The following is a 19,512-nucleotide window of genomic DNA, read 5'->3' as shown; positions in this document are numbered from 1 at the left end:
TAACAGTTAACAGGTACCTTTGAAGCCCCACCCTCAATCAAATACAGCCCCACCCTTCAGTTTGCCTCTTATGTTTGATCGAGGGTTGGCCCCACCTCCTCATTCTAATTGGCTGGATGTCGCTGGAAGCACCTCCTCCTTCTGGGTTGACTATAGGGTGAGCCTCCTTGTCTTGATTGGTTAAATGGTGATGGTAACACCTCTTTGCTCTAAATAGACAGAAGTGGGTGGTCCCGCCCCCTTGTCCCAATTGGTCAGACATGGACAGGCCTTCCCTCTTTAGGTCTGAAGTCTTCGGATCAGCCTTCTTGATGGTCCCACCTCTTTGCCCCAGCTGGTCAGAAGTTGATGGTCCCGCCTACTTGTCCCAATTGGTCAGAAGTTGGTGGTTCCACATTATTGTCCTGATTGGTCACAAGTTGTTGGTTCCGCCTAATTGTCCCGATTGGTCAGATATGGACAGGCCTTCCCTCTTCGGCCCCGCCTTTTTGCTGGTCCCACCTCTTTGCCCCAACTGGTCAGAAGTTGGTGATCCCGCCTCCTTGTATTAATTGGTCAGAAGTTGATGGTCCCGCCTACTTGTCCCACTTGGTCAGATATGGACAGGCCTTCCCTCTTCAGCCCCGCCTTCTTGCTAGTCCCACCTCTTTGTACTAATCGGTCAGAAGTCGATGGTCCCGCCTACTTGTCCTGATTGGTTCAGAAGTTCCTGGAGCTGCATGTTCCTCTGACAGCTGATGGAGCGTGAGGAGAATGAAGTCATGTGACCTCACCTTTAACCCCTGATGTAAGTATTCATACCGGTTCACCCGTGAGAGTTTGGGTGAACGTGCCGTGCGGAGATTCCTCAGACCTGATAAATCATGAAGCCGCTTTCCCAGCCGTTCCCAGGCGGTCGGGTCGGCCTCCTCCTCCAGTTCGCCTGTAATGAGTTATGGCTGAACATGAGAGCATAAATACCGATTAGGCCTCAGCGTGAGGAGCAGATTGAAGCTTTCTCGAAGGCTATCTCTGGAGTGCAGCGTTAAAACTCCCCCACATCAGCGCCCGTTGCTATAAATCTCCGACTTCAGAGGAGCCCCTGAGAGAGACGCCGAGAGTAATTCGGTATTTTACCGCGCCGCTCCGGAGCGCTTCATCAGTCTGCTGATCACACTCGCCCGGCCAAAACAGCGCTCCTCAGCCCGCGAACAAACACAGACAGCAGAGCTGCGTAATGAAACACAGTGCCGGCCCACTCGCCTCTGCAGCGCTGCTCCAGGACACTGCCAGGCTCCAGCAGAGCGAGTAAGCCGGGAGCACGCAGCACAACACAGGAGCTCAGCAGAACACGCTCAGGTTCCCTCACCTGCTGGAGGAGACGGGTCGGTGTCTGCTCATTCAGGACAGTATGATGGCTGTATGTAGTAGATCCTAAAAAATTACTGAGTAATTCATACTAGTTACTGAATAATTCATAGTGGATACTGAATAATTCATAGTAGATTTAGAATAATTCATAGTAGATTTAGAATAATTCATAGCGGATACTGAAGAATTCATAGTAGATGCTGAATAATTCATAGTAGATTTAGAATAATTCATAGCGGATACTGAATAATTCATAGTAGATTTAGAATAATTCATAGCGGATACTGAATAATTCATAGTAGATTTAGAATAATTCATAGCGGATACTGAAGAATTCATAGTAGATGCTGAATAATTCATAGTAGATTTAGAATAATTCATAGCGGATACTGAATAATTCATAGTAGATTTAGAATAATTCATAGTGGATACTGAATAATTCATAGTAGATTTAGAATAATTCATAGTGGATACTGAATAATTCATAGTAGATACTGAATAATTCATAGTAGATACTGAATAATTCATAGTGGATGCTGAATAATTCATAGTAGATACTGAATAATTCATAGTGGATACTGAATAATTCATAGTAGATTTAGAATGATTCATAGTAGATTTAGAATAATTCATAGTGGATACTGAATAATTCATAGTAGATTTAGAATAATTCATAGTGGATGCTGAATAATTCATAGTAGATACTGAATAATTTATAGTGGATACTGAATAATTCATAGTAGATTTAGAATAATTCATAGTGGATACTGAATAATTCATAGTGGATACTGAATAATTCATAGTGGATACTGAATCATTCATAGTGGATACTGAATCATTCATAGTGGATACTGAATACTTTATAGTAGATACTGAAAACTACATAGTAGATTTAGAATAAGTCACAGTGGATACTGATTGATTTATAGTGGATACTGAATAAATTATAGCAGATTCTGATTAATTCATAATGGAAACTGAATAACATGTTATAACCGTGTTACGAGCAGCCTAATCTCCACTGGTCAGGTCAAAGACCTGCAAAGAAAAAAACCCTTCCAGGGAGACCTTCGTTCATCATCATCTTCATTCGCTCTAATCTGCTGCTCCAAATTCCTGAATCCCTCGCCGAGCTTCTCATGCCCTTTATTTTCTCTCGAAAGCCGGGACGCCATCATCGCCGTCGACATGGAGAACAAAAGCACAGCACACCTCCTCCTTCTGCCTCTGATTATCCACGGCCCGCCGAAGCCCTGAGCGCTGCCAAACAACACAAACTTCGGACCCGTCTGCCCACAGGGCGAATTCAGAGCGGCTATTAAATGCGTGAAAGCGCTCTCTCAGTAATGCAGAACAGCTAAGTAAACGAGGGCCGCCCGGGCCTTTCTCACTGCGCTGGACCCCATTCAACAATCTACATTAGTTATAAAGGTCAAAACCACACTGCAAAGTTATTGTAGCCCGAATTAATGAGGGGCTCGGAAAAGCAAATGAAAGCAAAGCAAAAAAAAAAAAAAAAGAGAGAGAGAGAGAGACAGAGAGAGAGAGAGAGAGAGAGAGAGAGAGAGAGAGAGAGACTGTAAGTAATTAGTGCTGAGCAGCACTTAGAAAATCAGAGACTGCAGATTATGGGTAATCTTAAATACTCTTAAATGCAGAATAATAATAATAATAATAATAATAATAATAATGCTTTCCAGTGTACCTGAGAACAAAGCTTAATTAAGTGCGATTACCAATTAGCATTTGAAATGAACCACTACTGCCATAACTCACAACTTATCGAGTGGGAAACTGCACATCAGTGCCCTCTGCTGGTAGTGTTAATGCTATTGATTTCGGTACAGCAGCTACTGTACATTCCGTCTGATTTAGCTTAGCCGTATTACCATAAACATCCAATATCAGACAGTTCTGGCTTCATTTCTTCAGAACCGAGGGGAACGGAACCGCGGCGTCCGTGTTTTTCCCACAGTCATTACTTTGTGCCGTCAAACTTTCCCCCTAATTTTCACGGTTCTGTCCGCTTTTATATTAATATCACTTCAGAAACATTCCCTCAGATTTCGGTCATTATCCTCTCAGCAGCAGCAACAGTTAGCCAGCGCTGGGCCTGCTCTGTGCTGAGGGACACTGTTAGCACGCTTGCTAATAGCTAGAACATCACCCAGCTTCACTGTATACTGTTCTAGATATCACTCTAGATCATTTAGATGGGTGGGAAACTCTTGGAGAGACTGCAGGGACTGATTCCGGCTGGAATTCCAGGCTAATATCACTCAGACTGTGCTATAGGCGCTAGCGCTAGCTTAGCTCAGCTCCTCACCACAGGGCGCGTTCTGGAAAACAGCTGATAAACAAACAAGCTCAGCTGGAAAACCTGGGATTTGATGAAGGAATGAGGACAGTTGTCTTCATTTTCTCCTCATCAACAGCATCTCTGACCGGTTTTCACACTCATGCCTGGACGCTACACCTGAAGGTGGACGCTGTAGCCGGTTGGTGGCGCTAGCTTGGTTTCGGAGCTAGCGGGGTGATGTTTCACCGCCTTATCAGCGAGGCTCGGGTTTAACGTGATATTAACGTGTTGTTTAGGAGGTGTGAACCATCATTTCGGGTCAGAGGCCGTCGTGTCGTTGTGACGAACTCTGAACGGCATGTCAGCCAATGTGGTATTTTTATTATTATTATTATTATTATTATTAATACAGTAGCATTTCAGTCCACATCTGACAGATGTTCTGGCTGACAGATGGACGAACGGATTGATGGTCTGGGACAGAGCTGAGGGTTGTGGAGGTGCTGAGGGGGATCTTCACATCTCACTCTCTTCACCCTCCAGCTCTCCGAGCGCCTCGAGTCTCTCTCTGCGCTGTTCAGATCGTCCCCATCAGCAGCTCACTCTCAGACTATTATTATTATTATTATTATTATTATTATTATTATTATTGATTGTTGCTGCAGCATCTTCGGGTTCTCTCTTACAGAACTGAACACTGGACTCAGGATTCAAGATTTCTGATCAGCTTCAAGCAAGTCAGTGTAAAATATTATTCAAAATAATAATAATAATAATAATAATAATAATAATATGTAATAAAATGTTCTGAGACGATGACACACCATCCGCATCTATACACACACCATCCACACCTATACACACTACCCGCACCTATACACACGCCATCCGCATCTATACACACACCACCCGTACCTATACACACTAAGCGCACCTATACACACCTATACCCACACCACCCGTACCTATACACACCAACCCGCACCTATACACACACCATCCGCACCTATACACACCAACCCGCACCTATACACACCAACCCTAACCTATACACACCAACCCGCACCTTTACACACCAACCCGCACCTATACACACCAACCCGCACCTATACACACACCATCCGCACCTATACACACCAACCTGCACCTATACACACCTATACACACCAACCCTAACCTATACACACCAACCCGCACCTTTACACACCAACCCGCACCTATACACACCAACCCGCACCTATACACACCAACCTGCACCTTTACACACCAACCCACACCTATACACACCAACCCGCACCTATACACACCAACCTGCACCTATACACACCAACCTGCACCTATACATGCCAGCGCACACTTATACTCACCTATATCTGACAACGCACGCCTATATGCACCTACACACATCAGCCCGCACCTATACACACCACCCGCACCTATACACACCTATACACACCAACAGACACTTATACACACCAGCAGCAGTGTCTGTCTGTCCTGTAGTCTGCATTACTTCACCTCAGCTCCACAACTCAGACAAGATCAGACAAGAGTTTACTCTCCAGTCCTCACCAGTCCTCACCAGTCCTCACCAGTACACACCAGTCCTCACCAGTACACACCAGTCCTCACCCGTACACACCAGTCCTCACCAGTCCTCACCAGTACACACCAATCCTCACCCGTACACACCAGTACACACCAGTCCTCACCAGTACACACCAATCCTCACCCGTACACACCAGTCCTCACCAGTCCTCACCAGTACACACCAGTCCTCACCAGTCCTCACCAGTACACACCAGTCCTCACCCGTACACACCAGTACACACCAGTCCTCACCAGTCCTCACCAGTACACACCAATCCTCACCCGTACACACCAGTACACACCAGTCCTCACCAGTACACACCAATCCTCACCCGTACACACCAGTCCTCACCAGTCCTCACCAGTACACACCAGCACACACCAGCACACACCAGTACACACCAGTACACCGGCTGCTGGTGTAGCATAGTGTGTGACACCACCACCGTGACTCTTAACTGCACATGCTCCTAATATATATATATATATATATAACACACACACCACTACAGTGCTGACAATATGGTTCATACATTTTATTTTAAAATATAATAATAATAATAATAATAATATATTAATAACAACTATATACGTCCTGCTGTATCCAGCCCCTGTAAATCTAGCTGCTTCACTTCGAGAACTTCAGTCCCCCTCACACACACACACACACACACACACACACACACACACCAGCACGCCGCCATACACACAGCAGAGTGGAGCAGTTACTGTATGTGGCCACTGCACCGTAATCACCACCCCTGACCAGAGCGCAGGTCACTGATGCTGCATGTGTGTGTGTGTGTGCGCGCGCAAGATCCTACCTGGCTCCGGTGTGTGTGCCGCGCGCAGTAATCCTGCCACAGCGAGCAGCGCGAGAGCCAACCCGGACAGCAGCATGCCGGAGTGTGTGTGTGGAGCCTCGTGCTCCACCGCTCGCTCTAATCCTCCGCCTCGCTGCGGTGCTGCCAGGTGTGTGTGTGTGTGTGTGTGTGTGTGTGAGAGAGAGAGAGAGAGAGAGAGTATCGGAGCGAGCGCGCAGCTGAGGGAGAGGATAACAAGGTGGGAGGGAGAGCAGGAAGGATGAGAAAGAGAGAGAGAGAGAGAGAGAGAGAGAGAGAGAGAGAGCTCAGTGTGTGTGTATGACAATGAGCAAACAAGCGTGTGAGAGAGAGCTCAGTGTGTGTGTGTGTGTGTGTGTGTGTTAACCTTTAGTTTACAACATATTGCCAACAAAGCACAAAGAATTTATTCCCTACAGTCATACACACTCTCTCTCTCACACACACACACACACACACACACACATACACACACACTCACATAATTTGAATTTTCACCAATCATAATCACAATCAACCACCAATCACAATCACCTGTCACAATCACCAATCACAATCACCCGTCACAATCACCAATCACAATCACCCGTCACAATCACCAGTCACAATCACCCGTCACAATCACCAATCACAATCACCAGTCACAATCACCCGTCACAATCACCAATCACAATCACCAGTCACAATCACCCGTCACAATCACCAGTCACAATCACCAGTCACAATCACCCGTCACAATCACCAATCACAATCACCAGTCACAATCACCAGTCACAATCACCCGTCACAACCACCAGTCACAATCACCCGTCACAATCACCAGTCACAATCACCAGTCACAATCACCCGTCACAATCAACTACCAATCACAATCACCAATCAACTACCCGTCACAAGCACAATCACAATCACCAGTCACAATCAACCACAGATCACACTCATCCCAATCACTGCCATCAGTCACCTCAGCCTCCCCGTTAGAATCACTCCAGCTGTAATCACAGTCAGCTCTGAGAGTGGGTAGTGGGCAGTGGAGAGCTGCTGGTTGAGGTGATGTGAGAGCTAGCGGTCCAGATCACACCTGTCCGGGGGTGAGAGGACGAGGTGGAGCGCTCTGGCTCCCTCTTCCCCTCCTAAACATCAGGCGGGCTGACGGACGGGGGAAGTGGAAGGCGTTGAGGTGGATTTACAGGAGAGCTGTTATTTATCCAGCCCCAGTATTTACAATATACTTATGATATATTTATCACCGACCTTATCAGTCAGCGCTCAGCGCTCTTTTGATCTGTCCCTGCTGGACTGAGGACGAGGTTCAGACTCTCCACACCTGAGGAGCGTTTTACACTCGGGTTTGATGCATGATCACATTCAGCTACTTTAAGCTGCACCCATTGCTGAAACAGTAGAAACTCTTTAATACCACTGATTTCAACACACACAGTGAATGAGCAGGTGTCCCAATACTTTTGCCCATATTGTGTATCAGGACTGTATGGAGTGAGAAGGGGTTATCACACTCTTTTATGTCAGAGGAGTGAGGGTAGTTCAGATGGTTATGGTATGGGTCCTCTAAGAACATCAGATCTCCTCAGTCAGTCGCCGTAATCACCAATCCCAGGAGTCACAATCACTGCCATCACAATCAGAGTAATCACAGTCACAGTAATTACAGTTACCATAACCTTTGATCACAATCACCACAGTCATAATCACCTTTGATCACAATCACATTAATCACCACAGACACAACAGCCTCAGCCACGGTCATCACAATCACCAGTCACAATCACTTCAGTCATAATCGCCCTGAATCACAGTAACCAGTCACAATCACATTTCACAAAACTCGCCACTCACAATCACCACAGTCATAATCACCCCTGATCACAACCACAATCATCATGATCACGTGTGATTGTGATGATTGTGGTTGTTGTCAGAGGTGATTATGACTATGAATTACCACAGTGACAATCACCTTTGATCACAATCACCTTTGATCACAATCACCAGTCACAATCACTTCAGTCATAATCGCAATAACCAGTCACAATCACATTTGATAAAAACCGACAGTCACAATCATGCCTCGTTCAACAAGCCGCCCCGGCTGAAACACTGCTTATGACTTAAGAGGGCGGCGGCTGAATCTCCGCGGAATTGTCTGAAAGGAGGTACGCTGCGTGGACAAAAGTATTGGGACACTGACTCGTTCATCGTTTCTTCTGAAATCAAGGGTATTAAAAAGACTGGATCCTGCTTCTACAGTCCAGGGAAGAGGGCTTTCTACTAGATTTTGGAACAGGAACATTGCTGTGAGGATCTGATTGCATTCAGCCACAGGAGCTAGTTAGAGTTAGTGAGGTCAGGATGTTGAATGATGAACTCCTCTAGTCAAATCATCCCATCCAAAAGTACTGGATGGAGCTCCTACTCCACCATCATTCCAGAGAACACAGCTCCTCCACTGCTCCACAGCTCCTCAATGCTGGGGGGCTTTATACCCCTCTAGTCCACGCCTGGCATTATTAGGCAGCATGGAGCCAATAGGGTCATGATGTTGATCTGCTCCAGAGAGTCCTATTCTATTGGCAGTACTTCTTCTCTACAAGCTGTGGGAGTGTGTGAGTGTGCATTTGCACGTTGTGAGCTGTGTCTGTCTTTACTCACTGCTGTAAACTCCTGTAAACGGAGAACCGTGAGGAAAGCCAGTTTTCCGGCGCTATCGGCCCTTGAATTGAGGACAATGGGAGAGCTCCTCTGCGGGACATGAATCTCACACTGTCTAAAATATGGACGTTAGGTTGTTATTTTCCAGATTCACCTTCATTTTTAATGTGTTTTAATTAGCGAGGTTTATTGACTGTTCACCGCCGACGCTTCTGAACGCCTGAGCTTAAAAGCCTGAGCATTAAAATCAGCTTTCTCTCCAGATTTCAACCTTTAATCAGAGCTTTAACGACCCGGGAGCTTCAGCACTGCTGAGGAACCACCAAGAAACCAGACACGCACCAGCATCCCCCTCAACACACACATAAAACACACATGCACACACACTGCTGATGTACAACCATCCTCATTGAGCTGACGACAGGCCTTTCCACCAGCTCACTGTAATACAACCCCCCCCCACTCCACAAAGAGAGAGAGAGAGAGACATGTCTGTATAATGGCTCTCTTCTGCCATCTACAGATCAGCATAATAAGCAAACAGGAATTAGAGCGAGAAACTGCCTCCATCCTCTCCGATAATCCGACTCGGAATTCCCTTAATATCATTAATATCCAGTATGAATCTCTAATAACATTAATATCCAGTATGAATCTCTAATATCATTAATATCCAGTATGAAGTTCTAATAACATTAATATCCAGTATGAAGCTCTAATATCATTAATATCCAGTATGAAGTTCTAATAACATTAATATCCAGTATGAAGTTCTAATATCATTAATATCCAGTATGAAGCTCTAATAACATTAATATCCAGTATGAAGCTCTAATAACATTAATATCCAGTATGAAGCTCTAATAACATTAATAACCAGTATGAAGCTCTAATATCATTAATATCCAGTATGAAGTTCTAATATCATTCATATCCAGTATGAAGCTCTAATAACATTAATATCCAGTATGAATTGCTAATAACATTAATATCCAGTATGAAGCTCTAATAACATTAATAACCAGTATGAAGCTCTAATATCATTAATATCCAGTATGAAGTTCTAATATCATTCATATCCAGTATGAATCTCTAATAACATTAATATCCAGTATGAATCTCTAATAACATTAATATCCAGTATGAAGTTCTAATAACATTAATATCCAGTATGAAGCTCTAATAGCATTAATATCCAGTATGAATTTCTAATAACATTAATATCCAGTATGAAGCTCTAATAGCATTAATATCCAGTATGAATTTCTAATAACATTAATATCCAGTATGAATTTCTAATAACATTAATATCCAGTATGAAGTTCTAATAGCAATAATATCCAGTATGAAGCTCTAATGACATTAATATCCAGTATGAAGCTCTAATATCATTAATATCCAGTATGAAGCTCTAATAACATTAATATCCAGTATGAAGTTCTAATATCATTAATATCCAGTATGAAGTTCTAATAGCATTAATATCCAGTATGAAGCTCTAATGACATTAATATCCAGTATGAAGTTCTAATATCATTAATATCCAGTATGAAGTTCTAATAGCATTAATATCCAGTATGAAGCTCTAATGACATTAATATCCAGTATGAAGCTCTAATATCATTAATATCCAGTATGAATCTTGTGGTAGTGCTGAGGTGGGAGGTAAGTCCTGCTTACATCACCACTTGTCTCAGTCTCCTCAGCGTAGCCAATCACAGCTTGCTGATTTGAGGGACTCTAATTGGCCACAGCTCTGGACGCCACTGTGGTCCCACAAGGTGCCGGGGTGAGTTCTGGAACTGTAACAAAGCCCAGCACTGAAACAGCCACTGTCTGAGAGAGAGAGAGAGAAGGTGAAGAGAGGTACACAGACAGGAGGACAGCTGAAGAGGACAGACAGGTGTGTGTCTGTTTCTCTGGGGGTCTCTCTCTCTGTCTCTCTCTCTCTCTCATTTTTCTGTTATTGTTGTTTTTCCGATCTCCTCCTTTTTCCGCTCTAATGACCCCCCAGATGCTCGACCTGGACCCCAGCGGCGGAACCCCGGGTCAGGAGGTCCCTTCCCTCATCTCAGGCTCGGGAGGGAGCGCTGTAAATAATTGAGAAAGAGCCCAGGTCCAAACACTCCGCAGCTCCGCTCCCTGTGAAGCCTTCAGCGGGTCAGTGGAGGGAGCTCAGGGCCATGAGCCCTGTTTACTCGGGGTGCAGATCTGCAGTACTGTGGTTCCTGAAGCAGCCGTGAGCACAAGGTCACCTAAGGTCACAATGCCTAATGCAATGAATGTGGGCTAGAGGGGTAGAAAGCCCCCCAGCACTGAGCTGTGGAGCAGTGGAAGAGCTGTGTATTTCTGTACCAACATCTAGTATAAGGCCTCCTCAGAAGAGCCTGGCTAGCTCTCACTGTGAGCTGTAGCAGTGTGTGAAACTACCTCCACCATGTTTGGAGGCTGTGCTTTAACCTGGCTAACTCTCACTGTGAGCTGTAGCAGTGTGTAGAACTACCTCCACCATGTTTGAAGGTCCTGCTTTAGCCTGGCTAGCTCTCACTGTGAGCTGTAGCAGTGTGTGAAACTACCTCCACCATGTTTGGAGGCTGTGCTTTAGTCTGGCTAGCTCTCACTGTGAGCTGTAGCAGTGTGTGAAACTACCTACACCATGTTTGGAGGCTGTGCTTTAGCCTGGCTAGCTCTCACTGTGAGCTGTAGCAGTGTGTGAAACTACCTCCACCATGTTTGAAGGTCCTGCTTTAGCCTGGCTAGGTCTCACTGTGAGCTGTAGCAGTGTGTGAAACTACCTCCACCATGTTTGAAGGCCCTGCTTTAGCCTGGCTAGCTCTCACTGTGAGCTGTAGCAGTGTGTGAAACTACCTCCACCATGTTTGAAGGCCCTGCTTTAGCCTGGCTAGCTCTCACTGTGAGCTGCAGGTGAACCTCCGCTCTGCCCTCTAAAGCTGCTGCTGGAGCGCTGGGGGAGGTCGAGCCATATTTAGCCTCCAGCCTGTGTTTACTCACAGTCTGAACTCCAGCTGCTGTGCTGAGGATGACTGATTGGAGCGTGACTGTGAGGAATTAATCTGATTGGTACAAAAAGGCAGTAAATCCCACCTCTTCACACCTCGGGGGGTTTTGTTTTTGATCCCCAGAGCAAACATGATTGAAGCACACCCCCACCCTTAACCCCTCAGAGTTACGGAATTCCGTCTCAGGAGTTTGTAAGTAGAGGAGATACTGGACCTATCATAAATCATTTGATTATGCAAATTAGCTGTAGCGCTAAATAACAGTAAGACTCCCGAAAAACACCCTCTTATAAAAGGGTTCTTCAAGGGTTCTTCAGTAAAGGCAACGGTTCTGGATGCCTAAAGAGTTTATTGTGTGGTTAGAAGTTGAAGAGCTTAAAAAAACATTTAGTAGATGGTTCTAAACTGCAGAGAACCTCACCAACGGTTCTAATATGCTAAGAGTCAATCAAAGAACCCTTCTTACTTAGCATGCACACTCTTAATTAAGGGTTCCTCTGGGGTTCTTTAGTAAAGGTAATGCCAGACAACTCAAAGATCCGCCTAGATGCTTGGAGGATTCCTTGTCAGATTATAAGGTTCTTGGCATTGGTGGAGAACCATTTGTAGATGGTTCTATACTGTGCAGAATCTTGGTGTACAGGCAATGATTTTAGAACCACAAAAATTGAAATGGCCTAAATGGCTCTCTGCCTGGTCAAAGGGTTCTTCACTTTGGTAGAAACCAGGTCTAGATAGTTCTACGTTGAATTGATCTTCCGTAAAAGGTTCTGTAAAGCAGCAAAAGGGTTCTACTGTCAAGTCAATGAACCCTGAAAAAAGGTGGGTTTCGAAAGTTCTCCAGTGAAGGCAATGGTTCAAATGACCATTTAAATGTCTGAATTGTCCTTGGTCTGCTTAAAGGGTTCTTTGCATTGGTGAAGAACCTTTGTAGATGGTTCTATATAGCACAGACAACCCCATAAAGAACCAAAACGCCTGCATCTACAGTCCGTCCATGACTTGGGTTGAGCTGAAGGGGCATAAACTAATCATCCAACATCAAAACCTGACCTCACTGATGCTCTCACTTTCTGAAGGACGAGCGCAATCAAATCCGCCCCACAGCAATGTTCCAACATCTAGTGCACTCTGGGCTCATACCGTTGATTTCAGAGGGGCCGCTGGAGGAACAGGGGAGGAGCGGGTTGGGGTATGTCCTGTAGGTACGGAGGGACGTCAAGGTGACTCAAGGTGAACGGTGAGTAGATCCGGGTAGATGACCACGATCGCTGGCTCAGTCTTCTCGGGTCCTGCTCGTCGCCGGACTGCAGCTCCTGCAGCTCTTTGCCCTTCCAGACACTTAAAGTCCAATTGGAAGCCAAAATAGCTCGAGGCAAATGGCGAAAGCTCCCCACCCGCGCTGTAGTCTCAGCATACCTGTATTCTGCAGTGGGAGCATCAGAGGCAGACTTCAGTAGCCTGCTAAACTCGCTGCAGCCCTGACCAGTGCTGGAAACGTGCATCCCTCCAGCGGCGGTTCAGTGGGAAATCGTACCTTCCCAGTTCCCAGAGTTAAAGGAGGTGAAGAAGTTGAAGTAGTTCCATGAGTTGAAGGAGTTCCAGGACTTCAGGAGTTAAAGAAGTTCCAGGGGTTCCAGGAGTTCCAAAGGTCCAAGAGTCCAGGAGTTCCAGGACTTCAGGAATTAAAGGAGTTCCAGGGGTTCCAAGCATCCAGGACTTCGAGGAGTTAAAGGAGGTGAAGAAGTTAAAGTAGGTCCAGGAGTTGAAGGAGTTGAAGGAGTTGGAGGAGTTCCAGGACTCCAGGAGTTCCCGTGTCTGACAGCTGGGCTTATCACTGAGACTGCTTGAGCTCGCTGTAAAAAGGCCATGACACTTGGCCACGCCCATCTTTTTTCCCCGCTAATTTATCCGAGCAGATTTAGCCCATGCTGACCCCTTCTGTCCAGCGCCTGGGCCTCGGAGCAGCTGGACGAAGGCGGTCCGGTCGATTCCTGTTTCATTCGTCTCCATCATGTGGACGGCCGGGTGCGTGTGCTCCCTGTGTTTACCTGTGGGAGGCGCTGGAGCCACAAGTTCGATCCACCTCCCAACATCTGGACCGGTACCACAAGTACCATGATGAGGAGTCTTGTAGAGGGAGGTGTTTTGGCGGCACTTGCCAGACGTTCTGCGACAGCGGCAGGACAGGCGCTACACCTGTAGCCTCGCTTCACATGACCAGCAGAGCGGCGGGTACTGTATAAAGGCCGGACTGCAGCCGGCGGCGGGGGTGCCGTTGTTGACTCACTCGGTGTTATTTGCGGCTGAAAGGACCCGGCACCACGCCAACACATCCACACAGCGCACCGTCGCCCCGGAGCTATAAACCGCAGTGCCCAGAAGACCTTGGCGAGAAAAGGGATTTTCGTGCCAGACTCTTAAAAGGGCATCGCGCTCGCGGCCCCCCCACCTGAAATGGAGGCTGTTTAGGCCCGTTCGGACGGCGCTCGGCTGTCAAAAGCACGGACAGGAGCCAAGTGTGTAGATGCAGTTGCTTGGCAACATTGGCATCGCGGTGTGGAGGGCCAAAGCCCTCCAGGTGGATGGAGGCTGGAGTGGTCATTAGTTAGCAGGAGGAAAACAAACGGTCCAGCGCTTTCCCTCAACCGCACACACCTCTGCAGACCCTTTCAGAGGCTGTCCAGCTCCTCCTCTTCCTCCTCCTCCTCTGTTACACCTGTGATTCAAACCAACCGGCTTTAAAGCCTTAGAGACCAGCCGGCACCGACTACACCTTGCATCAGAGATCAGTTTATGTTCAGTGCAGAAAAAGCAGTGTGTGAAACTACCTCCACCATGTTTGGAGGCTGTGCTTTAACCTGGCTAGCTCTCACTGTGAGCTGTAGCAGTGTGTGAAACTACCTCCACCATGTTTGGAGGCTGTGCTTTAGCCTGGCTAGCTCTCACTGTGAGCTGTAGCAGTGTGTGAAACTACCTCCACCATGTTTGGAGGCTGTACTTTAGCCTGGCTAGCTCTCACTGTGAGCTGTAGCAGTGTGTGAAACTACCTCCACCATGTTTGGAGGCTGTGCTTTAGCCTGGCTAGCTCTTACTGAGCTGTAGCAGTGTGTGAAACTAGCTCCACCATGTTTGGAGGCTGTGCTTTAGCCTGGCTAGCTCTCACTGAGCTGTAGCAGTGTGTGAAACTACCTCCACCATGTTTGGAGGCTGTACTGTAGCCTGGCTAGCTCTCACTGTGAGCTGTAGCAGTGTGTGAAACTACCTCCACCATGTTTGGAGGCTGTGCTTTAGCCTGGCTAGCTCTCACTGTGAGCTGTAGCAGTGTGTGAAACTACCTCCACCATGTTTGGAGGCTGTACTTTAGCCTGGCTAGCTCTCACTGTGAGCTGTAGCAGTGTGTGAAACTACCTCCACCATGTTTGGAGGCTGTACTTTAGCCTGGCTAGCTCTCACTGTGAGCTGTAGCAGTGTGTGAAACTACCTCCACCATGTTTGGAGGCTGTGCTTTAACCTGGCTAGCTCTCACTGTGAGCTGTAGCAGTGTGTGAAACTACCTCCACCATGTTTGGAGGCTGTTCTAGCTCTCACTAGTGTTAGGTCTGTAGAAACTCTCTATTCTCTTCACAGCAAGTGGAGGTTCAGATACTCTACACACACACACACACACACACACAAACACCATCATTCCACTGTTGTCTCTGCTGGACGTCTTATGACTAATCCACAGACATGACAGCTGCTGGAAGGGTCCGCAGGAGTTCACACACACTAATTGGCCTGCCTCAGTGCATGGGGGTGTTAGTGTGTGTGTTAGTGTGTGTGTGTGTGTGTGTGTGTGTGTGTCAGATCATCACAGCGCTGTCCACCTCTCCACTGACGTCTCGGGGGTCCCGGGGCGAGCGTCAGGCTGATAAATGATGATCCACTCAGTGAGAACAAAGAACAATCCACTACTGAACTTCTCACACACACACACACACACACACACACATACACACACACACACACACACACACACATACACACACACACGCACACACACACACACTTACACAGTCATAGAACACCTGAGAACAGAGGTCTAATAACATTAGAACAAACAGAAACCATAAACAATCTACTGTAATTATTATTCATGTGTCCAAAGATGTTTAGACATTTATTAAGGTCAAAATACTGGAAACACTTGCACAGATAACTGCACTGGGAGTGGTGTGTGTGTGTGTGTGTGTGGGGGGGGGGGGGGGGGGGGGGGTAATCAAAGGTCCTTTAATTACAGTATGTTGTATAATTACGTAATAAAGTACAGTACACAGACAGGGCAGGCATGACTGAAAACAGGGCAGGGTTCAGAGTCAGGAGACAGTGCAACACTGACACCGTGTGGCCATTCGTGGCTGTTGCACTATATAATCCTTACAGTAGACTGAAGCGCTCCGTAAATATTACTCCTTACATTTATATCATAAAATATGGATCATATGCTTTTGGGAACATATTTAAAGGGAAAATTTATTATTATTATTATTATTATTATTATTATTATTAAATTAGTCGAATCAAATAAACAGAGACCCAAAGATTTCAACCTTTTTACACCAAAATATGCTGTTTTACATATTAAAACTTTAAAACTTAATAAAAATTAAATCAAATATAATATTTGTTTTTTTGTTACAATTTATTTATTTATTTATTTATTTATTTATTTATTTATATTATTCTGTCTATGTTTGGACTAAATCGACATTAATCTGCACGCGAATCTCTTCGCTTCAGTTTTCTAAACAGGACATTATTAATAAAAAAGAATTAATTAAATTAATTTATTTAAAAACTAATTATAATTATGTTTTATCAATTTAATATTATTAATGAGAAGGCGCGTGTGTACGTAAAAAATAAATATTCATTAAAGACGCGGCGCCGAAAACCAATCGATGCGTTCGTCTGTGAATATTAATGAGGACGTCCCTGCGCGACTCCTTATAGGCGCCTTCCCACCGCGTGCCCGCGTGAACCACCAAGCTACGTGAATATTCATGAGAAGGCGTGTCTACGGAACGCAGAATGAATATTCATAAGAAATCTCTTCCACGTGAATCAACGTAAAGCTTTAAAAATCTATCAATATTCATGAGGGGGCGGGTCTCCGCGCAAACCCCTGTGACCGTGCTGAGAGGTGCGCGGCAGGTGCGAATGATCCGGTACGTTGCAAAAAACAAACAAACAAACAAACAAACAAACAACAACAAAAAAGACCAAAAACAAACTTTTAACTCAGTTAATTTAACTGTTTATTTAATTCCCGTCATTTAATCAAACGCACTTCATCTGCGGAGGCTCTTAAATAAAACCTCTGACTTACCCGCTAGCGCAGGCTAGGCTAGGCTAGGCTAGGCTAGGCTAGGCTAGGCTAGGCTAAGTTAGCCGGCATGCTAACACTTTGAGCCGAACTTCACTGGCTCGGTTCCTGACCGCTTCCATGCTGTCCCCCCTCTAAAGACCGGCTCAGATGGCGACCCCCGCGGCAGCGGAGCCCGCAGTAAAGCCGCCGGCCTCCCCAGCCCTGGAGTCTCCGCTCCCTGCCTCTATGTTTGCACCGGAGCCGAGCTGTGGACCCGAGTCACCCCGCGCAGGAAGCGCCCAGGACGGCGAGAGCCTCTCAGGAGAGTCCGAGGACCAGCCAGGCCTCAGTAGCAAGGTGGCTAATAAAAAGTTATTTATTTATTATTTTATATAAAACTGCAGGATTAAAGTAACGCAGGGCTCTGGAATATGGTCTAAATATCTGTTTTACACAACTTTAAAACTTTAGCTGTGCTTTTACTGTGTGTTTAAAAGCGGGTGATGACCATTACAGAATAAAAGTCCTTCTGCAGGGGAGCTGCTAGGCCCAGCTGCGAGGACAATCAGGGAGTTTAAGTGCTTATACATTTATCAGCATCTTAATTTAGGATGTGTGCCATTAAAAATAATGACTAATATATATATATATATTTAATATAAAAATAAAATGTGTGTGTGTGTGTGTGTGTGTGTTTGTGTGTGTGTGCTTGCTCAGCTGGCTCTGGTCAGCCCGACAGGTGGGCAGTATGACTGCTTGTTGAAGGAGCTCCGGTCCAGGATGGAGGAGGGGTCTGGAGAAACCATGTACGTGGTGGGAGTGGGATCAGGTGAGGTATTTACACAGTACAATAATAATAATAACATGTCCTATATATGTATGTTTATTAGAAGCAGATATTTAATAAAATAGCGTGAGGTTTTTAATCTGGAGACGATCTAAAGTCTGATCATCTGAAGGCCGGACGGGTCTAATTGCAGCTACAGTCTGTAATTATCGTTGGTAATTAAGTGCCCTGTCGTAATGAACGTCTAATGAGCGTCTCTCTTGTTCTCTCTCCCTCACAGACGGGGGTGATTATGGTCTGGACGAGAAGGACATGGCTGCGTCCGTGGCGACGGTGCAGTCTCTGTGTGAGCAGATTGATGCTGATCTGGTCCTGCTGAGAGAGAGGAGAGAGAGCGGCGGGCGAGTGAGGGATTACCTCATCCGCCGTAGGGTCGCCGAGAACGACTTCATGGAAGTCAGGTAGAGCGTGAAGAGAAGAGAGAGACACACACACACACACACACTCACACACACACACACACACACACTCAGTTCATCCACCTTTGCAGGAATAGACTTGGGCTCCTGAGTGCAGCAGCTGTCTAAGTGTGCTGGGGGGGGGTGATCATGTGATTGGGGAAGTTGTAGATAGTGGGGGGCTGTAATCACGGTTGAATGATGTAATGATTGTGTGTGTGTGTGTGTGTGTGTCAGAGTGGCGGTGGTGGGTAACGTGGACGCTGGTAAGAGCACCCTGCTGGGCGTGCTGACCCACGGCGAGCTGGATAACGGGCGCGGCCTCGCTCGGCAGAAGCTGTTCCGGCACAAGCACGAGCTGGAGAGCGGCCGCACCAGCAGCGTGGGAAACGACATCCTGGGCTTCGACCAGCAGGGGGCAGTGGTGAACCGGCCCGACAGCCACGGCGGCGGCCTCGACTGGTCGGTCATCTGCCAGAGGTCATCCAAGGTCGTCACCTTCATCGACCTGGCCGGACATGAGAAGTACCTGAAGACCACCGTGTTCGGGATGACCGGACACCTGCCGGACTTCTGCATGCTGATGGTGAGGGAGGGGTGTGATTATTTAGAACGAATCTGATGCAAAAGTTTGGGCACCCCTGACAGATGTGTTATGTGTTTGTGTGCTAACATGGGCAAAAGTATTGGGACACCTGCTCGTTCACTGTTTCTTCTGAAATCAGGGGGATTATAGACAGGCTGGTCCTGCTTCTGTTGGAGTGACTGTCTCTCTCTCTCTCTCTCCCTCTCTCTCTCTCTCTCTCTCTCTCTCTCTCTCTCTCTCTCTCTCTAGGTGGGCAGTAATGCAGGTATTATAGGCATGACGAAGGAACACCTGGGTTTGGCCCTGGCTCTGAGTGTCCCCGTTTTTGTGGTGGTCACTAAAATAGACATGTGTCCAGCTAACGTCTTACAGGGTAATGCAGTACACCCACGGTACCACGCCATATTCTTATTGGTGCTAAAACTGCTAAAGCTTCGTGTGTGTGTGTGTGTGTGTGTGTGTGTGTGTGTGTGTGTAGAGACTCTGAAGCTCTTACAGAGGTTACTGAAGTCTCCAGGCTGCAGAAAGATCCCAGTGTTGGTTCAAAACAAAGACGACGT

At 46.4% G+C, this 19,512-nt stretch overlaps 2 protein-coding genes across 2 annotated transcripts in view; one reads left to right on the top strand and one right to left on the bottom strand.

Annotated features, from left to right (window-relative positions):
- Nucleotides 1-6,224, bottom strand: part of lrp1ba (low density lipoprotein receptor-related protein 1Ba) — a 161,464-nt gene extending 155,240 nt beyond the window's left edge. The window contains 1 exon segment of the mRNA XM_072670858.1: nucleotides 6,064-6,224. Coding sequence (XP_072526959.1) covers nucleotides 6,064-6,139 — 76 coding nt within the window. The 5' untranslated portion in view covers nucleotides 6,140-6,224.
- Nucleotides 6,225-17,179: 10,955 nt separating this feature from the next.
- The window catches only part of gtpbp1l (GTP binding protein 1, like), a 4,634-nt gene continuing 2,301 nt past the window's right edge, over nucleotides 17,180-19,512 (top strand). Inside the window, exons 1-6 of the mRNA XM_072671193.1 lie at nucleotides 17,180-17,478; nucleotides 17,839-17,950; nucleotides 18,189-18,369; nucleotides 18,604-18,952; nucleotides 19,202-19,325; nucleotides 19,431-19,512. The exon at nucleotides 19,431-19,512 is cut by the window's right edge and continues 33 nt beyond it. Coding sequence (XP_072527294.1) covers nucleotides 17,290-17,478; nucleotides 17,839-17,950; nucleotides 18,189-18,369; nucleotides 18,604-18,952; nucleotides 19,202-19,325; nucleotides 19,431-19,512 — 1,037 coding nt within the window. The 5' untranslated portion in view covers nucleotides 17,180-17,289. The remainder of the gene's footprint in view (nucleotides 17,479-17,838; nucleotides 17,951-18,188; nucleotides 18,370-18,603; nucleotides 18,953-19,201; nucleotides 19,326-19,430) is intronic.

The sequence above is a fragment of the Salminus brasiliensis genome, chromosome 25 (genome assembly GCF_030463535.1).
Source record: "Salminus brasiliensis chromosome 25, fSalBra1.hap2, whole genome shotgun sequence".
In the NCBI taxonomy this organism is placed as follows: Eukaryota; Metazoa; Chordata; class Actinopteri; order Characiformes; family Bryconidae; genus Salminus; species Salminus brasiliensis.
This window is presented reverse-complemented; position numbering and strand designations above follow the sequence as displayed.